The 15,903-nt window shown below is 33.3% G+C and overlaps 1 protein-coding gene across 4 annotated transcripts in view; it reads right to left on the bottom strand.

Moving 5' to 3' along the window:
• Nucleotides 1-15,903, bottom strand: part of WRN (WRN RecQ like helicase) — a 141,888-nt gene that overhangs the window by 77,924 nt on the left and 48,061 nt on the right. For all 4 annotated transcript variants that reach the window (XM_055335201.1, XM_055335202.1, XM_055335203.1 and 1 more), the window contains 7 exons: nucleotides 15,646-15,760; nucleotides 8,394-8,820; nucleotides 6,662-6,742; nucleotides 3,963-4,101; nucleotides 2,361-2,436; nucleotides 950-1,017; nucleotides 558-666 (listed from right to left, as the gene is read on the bottom strand). In XM_055335201.1, the coding sequence (XP_055191176.1) occupies nucleotides 558-666; nucleotides 950-1,017; nucleotides 2,361-2,436; nucleotides 3,963-4,101; nucleotides 6,662-6,742; nucleotides 8,394-8,820; nucleotides 15,646-15,760 (1,015 nt within the window). The remainder of the gene's footprint in view (nucleotides 1-557; nucleotides 667-949; nucleotides 1,018-2,360; nucleotides 2,437-3,962; nucleotides 4,102-6,661; nucleotides 6,743-8,393; nucleotides 8,821-15,645; nucleotides 15,761-15,903) is intronic.

Raw genomic sequence — 15,903 nt, 5'->3', positions numbered from 1 at the left:
TCTGATTAAAGAATTTTAAAATTTCTCTGTAACTAAAAATTATACTTCCATGTGTACACTTCATACCAAGCTAAAGAGCAAGGGTAACCAAAAGAGAAAAGAATCTTGAGATATGGATGTAAACTGGCTTAGAGTTTGCTGTTACAAAAATTTTTATTAGGACCATCTGGTAGCCTTGGTTTATAGAGAACTCAAGAAAGAAGGTAAATGCTTCCATCCAAGGGTCCTTTATCACTAAGAAAAACAGAGTAACATTCACAGAAATGTGTTACTGGAGAGTAGATTTTAATGTACATGATAGATTATGTTTCCTTATGGAAGGAAAAAAAAGGGTGAAAATGTGGCAATGAAAACATTACTGGAGTACCTGGCTGGCTTAGTCAGTAGAGCCTGAGAGTCTTCATCTCGGGATTGTAAATTCAAGCCCCACATTGGGTGTAGAGATTATTTAAAAATAGAAGGAAGGGAGTGAAAGAGGAAGTGGGGGAGGAAGGGAGAGTGAGGGAAGGAGCAAAGAAGGGAGGGAAGAAGGAAGGAAACATGGAAACATTACTTACTTAAGCTGGAGCACTTGGTCTTCCATCAAAGAAATAAGAGGAGAGATGACAAGACCAATCCTCCCTGAATACACAGGTGGGTACTGGAAGCACAAACTCTTTCCATATCCTGGAAATAAAAATAATATCCTGACAGAAATAAAAATAAAGCCTTTGTATTCTGATTTCTTACAATGTACTTACGTGAGATGAACGGTCACTATTAACATGCTATCCTCCTAAGAACTAATTCCTGCATAAATCTGAGTTTCTAATCTCAAATCACTCTGTTCTGTATTTTACACCATTTGCATTTGTATTTATATTTTGAGAGTGTAATGAAAGATTATGCTTTTCAAAACCTTTAAGTTTTATATTCTAGAGGCCTAAGTTATTGCTTAAGTACAACTTACCAGTTGCCATCACAACAACATTATCTCTTCTTTCTTCCAATACAGAATGAATCACCTTCCACTGAACCCTGAAGGGTGAAAATCATAAGGCTGTTTTGTTTTACTAACAAGAAACCCAAGGAAAAATTGAAACACATTTAATTTTTTCACTACCTCTAATAGAATTTTTTTTCTTAAAGATTGTATTTACTTATTTATTTTATTTTAGAGAGAACGCACACACAAGAGTGGAGGGAGGATCAGAGGGCGAGAATCTCAAGCACATTCCATGCTGAGCACAGAGCCATCAAGGGGCTCAATCTAACCACCTGGAGATCACAACCAGAGCCAAAACCAAGAGTCAGAAGCTTAACCAACTGAGCCACCCAGGTGCCCCTCTAAGAGAATTTTTACACTTTTGAGCTTCAATATAAAAAAATGTATAAACCCTGGGACATTAAAACAAAAAGGCCCATTTGATCAAGCTCCCATTCAAGCTGACTTCACAACTATGAGCTTCAAATGGTATATGGTAGATGAAGGAATGGATAGAGAGGTGACAGATGGATATATGATAAGGCAAGTATACTAAAATGTTGAATATACAGGTATTCATAGTAAAAAAAATTCTTTCAGCTTTACTCTTTGAAAAATTTTTTAATAAATGTTGAGGGAAAAATCAATAGGAAAAGTGATCTTCTAATGTGCTGATAATGACCTATTTTTTCTTACATGAGTGGTTACCCAGGGTGCCTAGTTTGTAAAAATTCATTGATCTATACATTTATGTGCACTATTCTGTATGTAGGACATAGTTTAATAAAAAAAAAAATTAAGATAAAGAAAAGAGGAAAGAAATGCTTCCATGGGTTAAATTTTAAATTTGCAGAGTAGGAAAAAATCCAGTCTAGATTTTTACATTCTTATTAGTTTTATTCAAATTTACCTGTTCCTCACCTCATTTTTATTCATCTCATTTTAATACCTATATATGTGGCCCCTTAGATATATATTTGAATATATTAAAACTGATAAGATTACCACTGTTCTTCAAACTGTTGTCTTACGAATTTCTATTACATCAGCATGCTTTGGACAATAAGATGTACGAACTAGACACACAGATACTTATTTAATGAAAAACAAGTCAACATTAAATTAAGATGAATTTATTAATCTATTTAAACTAGTTTCTACACAGAACTCTATTTTCGGTAAAGAAAATTATTTTCTTCTCTTTGAAAAACAATCTGTAGATATGAATTTTATATAAATATTATTTTAAAATAACTTCATAGTTACAGGAAATAGTGTGGAATGTACAAATTACAGTTAAGTTATGCTATTATATTTAACAGATGGATTATTTGCCATTTTTCCTTTGTGAAGAAAATTGTGAATATGCAATTTAATTAACTGAGATTATACTCACGGTTTAAAACTGGAATGGCCAAAATAGATCTTGAGGAAATTAATTTGCCTTGCATTAGGTCTTGGTAATGAATAGTCTTAAAACAAAATAAAATGGGCATTTATGTTAAAATAAAAGTGATAGGAAATAAAAATTTTATTTCATTGGCTTTTTTTTTTTTTCCATTGGCTTCTTTTAAAGAATGTCATAATTAAGTACTGAAGGATACTTACTGTTTCCTGTCTTTTAAACCCAACCAATTCAGTCTTCTGGATACCAATCAGGATTTTAGTTAAACACTTTATTACCTAATGCTAAGGATTAGAAGAACTTTGTGGTTCCACTACAAAATGGTTCACACTTTGCCAACACTATAAGAAAATGATGTTTTGGAATTTGCTATAGTTCTAAAACCTAACATTTAAACCTAACCATGGCAAACGATATACCAATGTGAATTTCATAATACAGGAACTTTCAATTAATAGTAATCAGAAATTACATTACTATCACAAATAAAATCCACAGATAAAATAAAACTTCATTCTAGCTATCACTCCAACAAATCTTTGACCACAATTCTAACTGCACAACAGTTGATTATGCTGATTTTACTCAACTGATTTTTATCTACTCAGGTTGAAAAGTTCATGAGTGGCTAAGAAAGAGCAAAGCAAAGAATCAAGACTATTCGTCTATAAACAAATGAAATGATTATTACATTTTTCAGGTTTAACAATTCTAAGTAGAGAACTAAATTGATTTGAAGATGTTATGCTTTCATTAATACAAGAAAACAAAGAAATAACATTTTCTTTAACATATTCATATACTTCCCACCTATGATATGTATTTTAATTTTCCCACATTATGACATTGATGAATATAGCTCTAGACTGTTCTACTTTTTGAGAAGACCTCATGGTTTACCATAATGAATATTGTTATTTACACTTGAATAATATGAGGTTCATTTCATAGATTATTCATTTCATGGATTCCTTACTATAGTTGGTATACAGAGTATGAAAATTAGCTATCTGACATTGTGCCACATATTTAAAGGAATAAGCTCCCAAAGAACAGACACCAGGTATCTATGCCTTTAACAATAATGTTTAAGGGATCCCTGGGTGGCGCAGTGGTTTGGCGCCGGTCTTTGGCCCAGGGCGCGATCCTGGAGACCCGGGATCGAGTCCCACGTCAGGCTCCCGGTGCATGGAGCCTGCTTCTCCCTCTGCCTGTGTCTCTGCCTCTCTCTCTCTCTCTGTGACTGTCATAAATAAAAAAAATTAAAAAAAAAATAACGTTTAATATAAGTTCTTAACTAATGATTCTTATTGATTTTATATTATTTAGACAAGACATAAAATTCAGGATGAAAAGTTTCACATCACCAAATGGGCCAAATAACACCACACTTCTATACACCTACTTTCATAAATGGTTAAGATTGTCCTTTATAAAGACCAAACACTAAACGACTTAAGGACAAGTTTTTAGGACCTCATTAATTATATGCCACAAAACCCTTGCCTGCAAAATGTTTAAAAATTGGACCCTAAATTAGAGTCAGCAGTAGGTATCAAAGGTGAACCATTTCAAACATGTTACAGTGCTTACCTTCAACATTATCATCTTCTTCTTCAATAGCTTCAGTCTCATCTTCATCATCTTCAAAAGGAACATCCAGATTTCCTTCCATTTTTATGCATTTTGAATGAATTGGATCTGCCATGCCAGTATTTAAATTTTCTAAAGACTGAAAGTTTAAAGAAATCTTAAAAGCAAAACCATTGACAGTGTCGTATCTTTTTCACCAAACACAAAAGAAGTATTATTAACAGAACCTACAATTTTGTTCAAAGCTGGCAGATGTGCAACCAATACCACAAAAGAACATGTGTGCTCTAGTTTAAATATGTGCTCAAGAATGGTTTCTAAGGCATAAGGCCAAAGATGGAATACTTCCAGCATAAACAGAGTTCGTTAATAGCATATCATGAAATGCCTGTAGGGAAAGTTATCAAAATTCTGAATAAAATTTGAATTTAAAACTGTTTTTTCTTTATCATACTTCAGTATTTTCAATTGCCAAGAGGTAAGTGTGGATTTTACTGTTATTTTTGTAATGAGTTTCTCCATATCATATGTCAGTGTAAGACTTAAATAGTAAACAAAAATTTAATGTTTTTTGTGAATTACGTGAATTTGTTTATGTGAATTATGAAAACAATAAAAGATTCAAATAATTTTAGGAATGGAATATTACAAATGTGATTAAAGTTGTTCTTTATTTTGGCTTGACAATATTGGACTTTCTCCCCCAAATGAAGATTATCTATTTAAAGAATGTTAGGATATTTCGAAATTGTTTCATCTGCACAGTTTTCTACTGAAAAGAGACAGGAAGAATTATTAAATCACAGCTCTCATTTTCTCTCTTTTTTTTTAAGATTTTATTTATTTATTCATGAGAGACATACAGAGAGAGAGAGAGAGACACAGGCAGAGGGAGAAGCAGGCTCCAGGCAGGGAGCCCAATATGGGACTCGATCCCGGGACTCCAGGATCACACCCTGGGCCAAAGGCAGACACTAAGCCGCTGAGCCACCCAGGGATCCCCTCATTTTCTCTTTTTATTAAACTTCCCATTTAATAAATTTGATTTTAATGGTTTTCTAAAAAGTGAATTCATTTCAGGCCTGGAAAAGAAAAAGAGTGATTCTCCTGCTGATTCTTTATTCAAGTCAACAAATATACTTAGAAAACATTTTGAAAATACAGCTCTCTCATATTGCACCCAAACTGCCTTCTAAGAGATTCACTATACAATGTAAGTTTGTGGAAGACTGCAAGTGTCCTATAAATGTGCTACTTGAGGGATCCCTGGGTGGCGCAGCGGTTTGGCGCCTGCCTTTGGCCCAGGGCGCGATCCTGGAGACCCGGGATTGAATCCCATGTCGGGCTCCCGGTGCATGGAGCCTGCTTCTCCCTCTGCCTGTGTCTCTGCCTCTCTCTCTCGCTGTGACTATCATAAATAAATTAAAAAAAAAAAAGATTAAAAAAAAAATGTGCTACTTGAACACCATTCCTCGGAGAAATGGCTAATCAATGAAGGCATATGATTTAGTATTTATATCCTATTATTACTATTAGCTAGTCTTTATTAAACACTTAAGAAATGCCAGGCTCTGTGCTAAGTTCTTCACAAATAACACCTTAAGTAATAACAGCTCTTAACTGAGTATCAAAAGGACTAAGAAACTTGCCCAAAGTCACAGAGCAAATAAATGGAGAAGCTGGGGGAAAAAAAAAAAAAAAAGAAGCTGGGATTTGAACCCACATCTAAATTCAGAATCCACATTCCTAATCACTACCCACTACTCTTGTTCAAAACTAAAGAATCAGAAACCTAATCTCATTTCATTAAAAAAAAGAACAAAAAATCATATCAACCTAAAGATGAGGAATACAAGGCATGTATAATGATGTACTTCCGTGTTTATATTCAATTAATTTGGATAAATTTAAGTTTTTCTTTCTTATTGTCTATCCCTGGTTCATACCTGACAAAGAAACTGGAGGTTTTGTAAAGTGTTAAAAATATATATATAATTAAAATAACTTTGAAAATAAAATAGGGGAAACTTTGAAAATAAAATAGGGGAAAATGAAATAATCTAAACATTAGAAAATTATATGTAATAATATATCCATAGTAAATAAGACCAAGAGAAGTAAAGAAAAATATTGAATGTATAACAAAAGAACTCTCAAATAAAAGGGGATACACAGAGATGGGAAGAAAAAGAAACCTAATCCAATAGCAGAGAGCAAAATCACTATTGACGTTCCAGGAAAAGATTTATTTTTTTTTTAAGATTTTATTTATTTATTTATTCATGAGACCCAGAGAGAGAGACAGACACAGGCAGAGGGAGAAGCAGGCTCCGTGCAGGGAGCCTGATGTGGGACTCGATCCCAGGATCCGGGATCACGCCCTGAGCCAAAGGCAGACGCTCAACCACTGAGCCACCCAGGCATCTCTAAACCACCCAGGCGTCCCTCCAGGAAAATATTTAAAAGAAGTAACCTGACAGGCATATGTTTTCTAATATGTAAAAATTAGTATACTACTAAAATATTATTCATAGACCATATAAAGATATAAACAAATATGAAATGAAAATAAAATCTAATGGTTACATAATTGATAGTAATCTCATTGTGAGGGGACATTTAGAATTAGGTAGTATCTTACATAAATAAAGGTCCTTTTTTAAAGAACTGGAAGTAAATTTCCATAATTTCAAACATACCTGAATCATTTCCTTTTCTAAATCTTCATCGCTTTCAATTACATAAGATAGATCCTCTTCATTATCCTTGGAAGATAAATGCTTTAAAAAAAATATATTTCAAACATTAATTTTCCAGTATAATTGGCTCCATACCCTGTTTTCTACAAAATAAAGTTCTAATACACTAAATATCTTTAGACAACTTCCTCTTCCTCTCTAATAGATAAATTTATATTACATATTTAGATGTTTATATGAGGCACAGAAAAGGATAGGGTAGTAAGGAAGAAAAGGAGAATAAAGAGAAACAAAAAGAGAAAGAAATATAATTGGAAAGACAGACAAGAGGGACAAACAGACTTGATATAAAGCCCACAATTTAAGAGAGAGTAAAAGTGACAAGGTTAACAATGGTTTAAGCAATATCAGTGTGTCCCAACTTGAGTACAAGAACCTCTTTACAATGTTGAAAAATTCTATTCTATTCCAAGAACAAGTTGTTCTTTTATATCCATTAATTTTAAAAAGACCACAAAAAACTACTACAACTGTAATAATACCTTTAAATAAATCACTATTTTACAAACAGTAACTACATATATGAAAAAGTGTCAGATAAGTTAATCAGCTATTGCCAATGTTTGAAATATAAGAAAACTTTACAATTTGGCAAACCCTAGGAAGTGTCCAACAGCATGGGAACCATATAAAAGAAATGTAGAAGGATCCCCCAAAAAGTCTAATCTTTAAATTGGAAGTAAGCAAAGGAAGCATAGCTATAACTAATCTGCAAAAATCAAGTCTTAAAAATGGATTTTATTTTTTTTTATTTATTTCTCTATGGGGTGCAGGGGGAGAGGGAGAGAGAGAATCTTAAGCAGGCTCCATGCCCAGGGTTGAGCCCCACATGGGGCCCAATTTCACAATGCTGAGATCATGACCTGATTAGTGGGCTGAATTTGGCTTGTGAGCTATATAGTTTGCTGCTTTTGACTTAGGAACAATACGCAGCAGTTTATGGTCTTGTAGTGGAAAGATTTTAAAGTGCCAGTATACATTTGTTGTACTTTGCTATTTTAGCATTTCTTCTGATTTTTATGTAATAGATACCTCTGCTTTTCCACAAAAAGCAGAGGTATCTATTCTAGTGTTTACTTTTCTAAACTTAGTTTTTTGGGAGTAGTTATATTTCCTCATACAAGATTTTCTTTACTACTATTAGTAAAGTAAGAGAGTTTCTAATAAACTAGTGTTTTTGCCTGACACCAACCTTTATTGTTATCTGAAGAACCAATGACCTATTTTTTTTAACAGATTGTTGTGAAACATTCTATATTCTCTGTCAACTTCATGTTCAGATTTCTCATTATTATGTTCTGAGTAGTTTAATTGGTGAGGTTGTTTTTCTCTTGGCTAAGTTAAGAATAATTTTTGAAATAGTGTGAAGTTGTATTAGAGAAATTCTTGTGTTTCTTTTACTGTAAAGACAAACCATAAAATGAGACATCATATAGCTATATTCTTTCATCTTTTTGCTTTTATTAGTTTAGAAAATTACTTATGATGCCCATATTTGGTAGAATTTTATACATTTTATTTTGCAATAACTAAGTTTTAATTGAATAGAAACATCAGAAATCGTGTGATCAGCAAAGCCTAAAATGTTTACTATCTACCCTTTCACAGAAAAAAAAAAAAAAATCAGCCAACCCCTAATAATGAATGAACATTGTTTTCTCTTTTTTATTACCTCAGGAGATTTGCAAGTGACATCATTAAGAAATTTTTCCTGAGCCTGCTGTTCCAAAATCTGGAGTTCGTGTTCTGTTATATCTAACGACATCAAACAAATTCTTTCTGTGTTCGCTTTCAATTTATTGCCAACTTCTAATCCAGCTTCAAGTCCATCTTCTTTTTGTTTCACTTTGTTTTGAGGTTCGGTTCCTTCACCATGTTTAATTAAATTATCAAATGTTGTGTCCCAAGTCTCATCTTTAACTTTAGGAAAAAATTTATGTTCTCTAATTTGTTTCTGCTGTACTCCATCAGCAGTTGGATCTTCCAAAGATAATAAGTGAACATTAGTGCTATGCCTCAATTCGGCCTCAGGAGAACCAATTATTATCTTCCTCAATGAATACAGATTTTCTGAAATAGCACTTAATAGTACAGAAACCCTAAAAAAAAAACAAGAAAGTATAATTCAACTTTAACTTCAGTAAGTATCAGCACAGTTGTAATGCTTTTTAATGAGTACAAGCTTTCTAAATTGATCTTCATTTAAAGGACACATTGGATTAAAGTTATTCTTCATTCCCTAATAGTCACCATATGCTTTCAACTATGGTTCACTCTCCAGTACAGCAAGGTACTTCTGCATTCAACTTGTACACTTACTAAGCACACATGCTTATATGCTTGTTGACTTGTATGCTTATTAAGTGTCAGCAGTGTTTGGTCCCAAACTAATTCTTTATGCCAGTTATATTTTTTGTGGTAATTAATTTAATTAAATGTAAGTCAAATCAATGATACGTCACCACCTAAAAAAATTTTTAAGTTGAACATATCAAAAGATGCAGCAAATTTCCTTAAAAAAAAAAAAAAAAAAAAAAGATTCTGCCTGATTAACTACAGCCAGAACAACTATAAAAGTTTGGAGGAAAAATCTTAAAAACTCCCAGGACTTTTCATTCAGACTGTTTCCAGTGTTTTAAGTTTTCACTCCACTTTAAAAAAGCTAAAATTAGAAATTGCAGATGATACATTGCGGGTGTACTTTAAACAAGAACCACTCTGCAGAACTCCAAAGAGCAGTCCTATATTTAATGAAAAAGCCGGATGAATATCAAAACATTGGGAAACAAATATACACTAATATATTAAGTTAAAAGAAAATTTTTATGATCCTATGTTTTAACTGATTCAATTTACTGATCAAATACTAGTCCCAACTGTAACACATAAGAGTGCTTGTGCTATCATTTCAAAATGATGCTGTTGTGCATGTTCAATAATCATAAAACCAGACACATTTCTCTAGAACAGTAAAAAAAAAAAATCAGTGTGCAAATATAACAAGAAAATATGGAGAAGTTGTACATGAACAAACATAATATGAATTTCTTAATTCCTTAATTATAATTGCTCATATGACATTTTAACTAAGTAACTTTAAACAGCTATTTATAACCAAACCTGATTAACTGCAAAGGAAAACCACTGCTAGAGTATAATTATTAATAAGGCACTGTATCTGTTGGTTATAGGGTTTATTAAAGCAATTTTTAGTTACCTTATAAAAGCAAAAGTTAGAAAGAAAAAAGGGAATATAAGACACTTTTTTAACACTTTTGTTTAGCTCTTCTAATTCTTCTGTATTTAAAACAATACTTAATAAAATCCAATATGACTTTTAAAGTTTTATATTAATGATCTGAATAAAAATTTGATCATTTATGGGAATAAACTATCAAAAATGCTAAGTTGTTTCATGATTTTTTTCCAACTAAAAATAGCACCAAAGCTGAGCTCAAGCTTAAGCTGACAACTACATCAATACAAACAAAATCAAAATCAAATTCAAAACCTAAAAACTAATCTAACATTCTAAAACTTTTCAAATCTTATAAAGAACACTTAGCATTATACACAGGTGTTCAAATATGAGATTTGTACATAAATATTTTAGGAAGAACAGATATGTGACACCATGTAATTGTTACATGCATGGGAATGTTGTAAGACATAAACATAGCAACAGTGACATATAGATTGATAAGACTGTAAGAGCTCATTTATTCTGTGCTAATATCATAGAATGACATGTCTCATGTAAGGTAACTGTTTAACAAATAACAAAGGCTGTCTTCTTCAGTAAGACAATATACTTTTCCTTCTTATGATTGTTATTAACGCATATTACTAGCCTACAGAAAGCCTCAGCACCCCACAGAATGTTAAGTACATGACAGCAATACAACAGATGTGTAATGAATTTAAATCAATGACTAAGTAGTACCATACAATCCAATAGCTTCCAGGTTCACTGGAGCATAAAGCTGTTCCCTTCGGTAACAAAACACAAACTGCTCTATTTTAAAAGTTCTCAGTTCTGATTTCTCTACTGTTGTCTACTCTTTCACAGATTGCCAGCTGTAACTTCTAGCTGTGTTCATGTGCATATCATTTCTTAGTGATACCTGGTTTTCATTTTAACTAGATAGCCAAGTTTGTCAAACTATATCTATAAATGAAAAGCAAATACACTCTGAATGTGCCTTCATGCACTCCACTGGAAACGTAGTTAAATGAGTTTGAATTCATGCTTATGGCATGTATTTTAGCACTCAGAGGTCTTTTTTGTCCCTCTCTGGTTCTGAGGTGTAATTTGGTAAGTTAAGTATTACTATACACTTCTTACAAAGAATCTGAAGTAAGAAATTTAACTAGTCCTCGTTTGACACTGAAACCTGCCAAGATCTTTCTTCACTAAAAATGAACCCAATTACTTCCCATTCTCAAGTTTTAAGAAAACCTATTTAGCTCTGTTATTACAAAGTAGAACATTAAGGAGATATAATTTACATTCAACAGATCGTTTAACTGCTAGAACAAAAATCTGAAATACATGTAAACATTATGTAAACAGTGATTATTTTTTGCTCATAGAGGGAAAAATGTAAAATAGAATATGAAATGGTTTTATTGTTACCTGTCCCCATTTGACAATTATGTTTTCCAGAAATTGTTACATAAAAACTATTAAAATAAATTGCTGGGGGAAAAAGAACTTTGAAAAAGAGCTGAATCTCTATATCATATTTTGAAATACCAAAATCAAAATATATCACAAATCTCACCCAAAAGAAATACACTAACATTGTATTTTGTCAGAATCAGAATTCTATTTCAATTAACTGCTTGACATTCCACAAAGTATTTTTGCCTCAATATATAACTACACTGTAATCATTCACTCTTCAAGAGTATTCCTGCTTTTTAGATGAAGTCATTCAGCAATTAAGCCTAGGGCAATGCCTAGTTCCAGAAACCGTTAACTACAAGGTGCCGGTAATCCAATGTCTATTAATCCAAATATCTCAAATTATTCAGGGCTTTAGCTATAAAATGGCATTTAAAATCTAAATGCCTCTTGTTCTGATAGCCTACTGATTACATGAAATTCCTATTTAATAATCAAGACAAAATCTCCAATAATGAAGCAACTAAATAAAAAAGTTGTTTTATTTATACATTTTAAGTGACCACACTATTAATAAAATTAGAAAGACACTAAACAAAGAAAAAGGTAACTTTGAATTGAAAATACTTTCCTTTCTGTAGACTTCTGAATTTTATTTTGCTTTGTTTCATAAAACATCCTACAAAGCAGACAGAAAAGCCTTAAATGTTTTAATGCACAATTTAACAACTAGAAAGATATTTCTCAAATTTATGGATCAGTCTCTATGCATGTATTGAAGCAAATTTCTATCAGGCTGACAGTAGACCTGTCCACAGAGAGTTGGTAGGCCAGAAAGAAATGACATGACATATTCAATGTACTAGATGGGAAGAATATGCAGCCAAGAATACTTTATTTAGCAAGGCTGTCATTCAGGATGGAAGGAGAGATAAAGAGTTTCCAGGACCAACATAAACTAAAAGAATTTATGAACACTAAACTAGCCCTGCAGAAACATTAAAGGGGATCCTTTGAGCAGAGAGAGAGCCCAAAAGTAACAAAGACTCTAAAGGAACAGAAACAATCTACAGGAACAGTGACATTACAAGTAATACAATGGCACCAAATTCATACGTTTCAATAATTACTCTGAATGTAAATGGACTAAATGCTACTATCAAAAGACATAGGATATCAGAATGGATAAAAAAAAAAACAAGATCCATCAATATGCTTCTTATAAGACTCCTTTTAGACCCAAAGACACCTCTAGATTGAAAGTGGGGAGGTGGAAAACCATTTATCATGCTAATGGACATGGAAAGAAAGCTGGAGTAGCCATTCTTATATCAAACTAGATTTTAAACCAAAGACTGTAATAAGAGATGAAGGACACTATATCATAATAAAGGGGTCCATCCAACAAGCAGATCTAATAATTGTAAATATTTATGCCCCTAACTTGGGAGCAGACAATTATATAAACCAATTAATAACTAACTTAAAGAAATTCATTGATAATAATACAATAATAGTAGCAGACCTTAACATTCCACTCACAGCAATGGACAGATCATCTAAGCAAAAGATCAACAAGGAAACAATGGCTTTGAATGATACACTGGACCAGATGGACTTCAAGATATATTCAGAGCATTTCATCCTAAAGCAGCAGAATACACATTCTTTTCAAGTGTACATGGAACATTCTCCAGAAAAGATCACATACTGGGTCACAAATCAGGTCTCAACCAGTACAAAAAGACTGAGATCATAACATGCATATTTTCAGACCACAACGCTATGAAACTTGAAGTTAAACACAAAAAGAAATTTATAAGGACCACAAATATACAGAGATTAAAGAACGTCCTACTAAAGAATGAATAAGTCAAACAGGAAATTAAAGAAGAATTAAAAAAATACATAGAAGCAAATGTCCACTCTTACCACTATTGTTCAACATAGTCCTAGAAGTCCTAGGCCCAGCAATCAGACAACAAAAAGAAATAAAAAGGCATCCAAATCGGCAAAGAAGTCGTCAAACTGGGGCACTTGGGTGGCCCAGTCCATTAAGCGTCTATCTTCAGCTCAGGTCATCAACCCTGGGTCCTGGGATGAAGCCCTACATTCCCTGTTCAGTGAGGGGTCAGCTTCTCCCACTCCCTCTGCCTCTCAACCCTGCTCGTGCTCGCTCTCTCTCGCTCTCTCTCAAATAAATAAATAAAATCTTTAAAAAAGACGTCGTCAAACTTTCACTCTTTACAGATGACAGGATACTCTGCAGAAAACCCAAAAGACTCCACCCCAAAATTGTTAGAACTGACACAGGGATTCAGCAGGATATAAAATCAATGCAGAGAAGTCAGTTGCATTTCTATACACTAACAATGAGGCAGAAGAAAGAGAAATCAAGGAATTGATCCCAATTACAATGCACCAAAAACCGTAAGATACCTGGAAATAAAACTAACCAAAGAGCTAAAGGATCTGTACTCTGAAAACTATAGAACGCTTATGATAGAAACTGAGGAAGATACAAAAAAAAATGGAAAAATTAGAAGATTAGAAGAAATAATATTAAAATGCCTATGCTACCCAAAGCAACCTACACATTCAATGCAATCCCTATCAAAATACCATCAACATTTTTCACAGAGCTGAAACAAACAATCTAAAATTTGTATGGAAACAGAAAAGACCCTAAACACCCAAATGTTGAAAAAGAAAATCAAACCTGGAGGCATCACAATTCTAGACTGCAAACTGTATACAAAGCTGTAATCATCAAGTATGGTAATGGTACAAAAACAGACATATAAATCAATAGAACAGAACAGAAAACCCAAAAATGGACCCTCAACTCTATGGTCAACTCATCTTTGACAAAGTAGGAAAGAATATCCAATGGAAAAAAGGCAGTCTCTTCAACAAATGGTATTGGGAAAACTGGACAGTCACATGCAGAAGAATGAAACCGGACCATTCTCTTACGCCATACACAAAGATAAACTCAAAATGGATGGAAGACCTAAATGTAAGATAGGAATCCATCAAAATCCTAGAAGAGAACGCAGGTAGCAACCTCTTTGACCTCAGCTGCAGCAACTTCTTGGTAGACACATCTCCAAAGGCAAGGGAAACAAAAGCAAAATTGAACTACTGGAACCTCATCAGGATAAATAGGTTTTGCATGCAAAAAAACAGTGAACAAAACTAAAAGGCAACCTTGGAGAAGGTTGGAGAATGGGAAGATATTTGGAGAAGATATTTGACTTAATAGACAAAGGGCCAGTATCCAAATATATAAAGAACTTACTAAATTTAAATTTAAAAAAAAGATCTAGTCAAGAAATAAGCAGAAGACATGAACAGACATTTCTCCAAAGAAGACATATAAATGGCTAATAGACTCTTGGAAAAATGCTTCACATCACTCATCATCAGGGAAATACAAAGCAAAACCACTATGAGATATCACTTCACACCTGTCAGGATGGCTAAAATGAACAACTCAGGAAACAAAAGATGTTGGCTAGGATGTGGAGAAAGGGGAACCCTCTTAATACGGTCGGCAGGAATGCAAACTGGTAGAGTCACTCTGAGAAACAGCATGAAGATTCCTCTAAAAATTGATACAAACATGGTGATTCGAAGGGGCACATGCAGCTCAATGTTTATAGCAGTGAGGTCCCCAGTAGCCAAAATATGGAGAGAGCTAGATGTCCATCAATAGATGAATGGATAAGGCAGATGTGGTGTATGTATACACACACACACACACACACACACACACACACACACCCCAGAATATTACTCAGCCATCCAAAAGAATGAAGTCTTGCCGTCTGCAACAACGTAGAAGCAACTAGAGGGTTTTGTGCTAAGCGAAATAAGTCATTCAGAGAAAGACAAATACCCTATGATTTCATTCACATGTAGAATTTAAGAAAAAAAACAGATGAATATAGGAGAAGGGAAGGAAAAATAGAATTTAAAATGAAAACAAAGAGAGAGACTCTTAACTATAGGAAACAGAGGGTCGCTAGAAGGGAGGGGGTTTGGGGTATGGGGTAATTGGGTGATGAGCATTAGGGAGGGCACTTGATGTAATGAGGACTGTTATATGCAACTGATGAATCACTAAATTCTACCCCTGAAACTAATAATACAGTATATGTAAACTAAATTGAATTTAAATTAAAAATGTTTTAAAAAAACTTCTACGAGTCTACCTTAATGAACAGTAATTCTTTATAAATAGGAATATGCAGCAAGAACAAAACAGAATTGGCAAAAACAGATAATATTTAACCTCTGTGGATCTTCTAATTTTTTCAAAGCGTCAGGAAGATGCTTGGCCAGATCCATCATCTCCTCAGAGATTGAAGTCAATTGTTTCTTCACATCAATAGGTAGGATTTCCTCCTCTGGACAAAAAAGAATCAATTTTCAAACTAAAAACAGAGATTTATTTATTTAGCCATTTATTTAAACAGTATTAGAGCCCACATTTTCATTTTCTTTCCTTGAGTGAATCCCAACAAAAGGACTTCCTTAACCTATCTCCGTA

The sequence above is a fragment of the Nyctereutes procyonoides genome, unplaced genomic scaffold (assembly GCF_905146905.1).
Source record: "Nyctereutes procyonoides isolate TBG_1078 unplaced genomic scaffold, NYPRO_anot_genome, whole genome shotgun sequence".
Lineage (NCBI taxonomy): Eukaryota > Metazoa > Chordata > Mammalia > Carnivora > Canidae > Nyctereutes > Nyctereutes procyonoides.
Note: the sequence above shows the minus strand (reverse complement) of the source record. Positions and strands in the feature narration are given on the sequence as shown.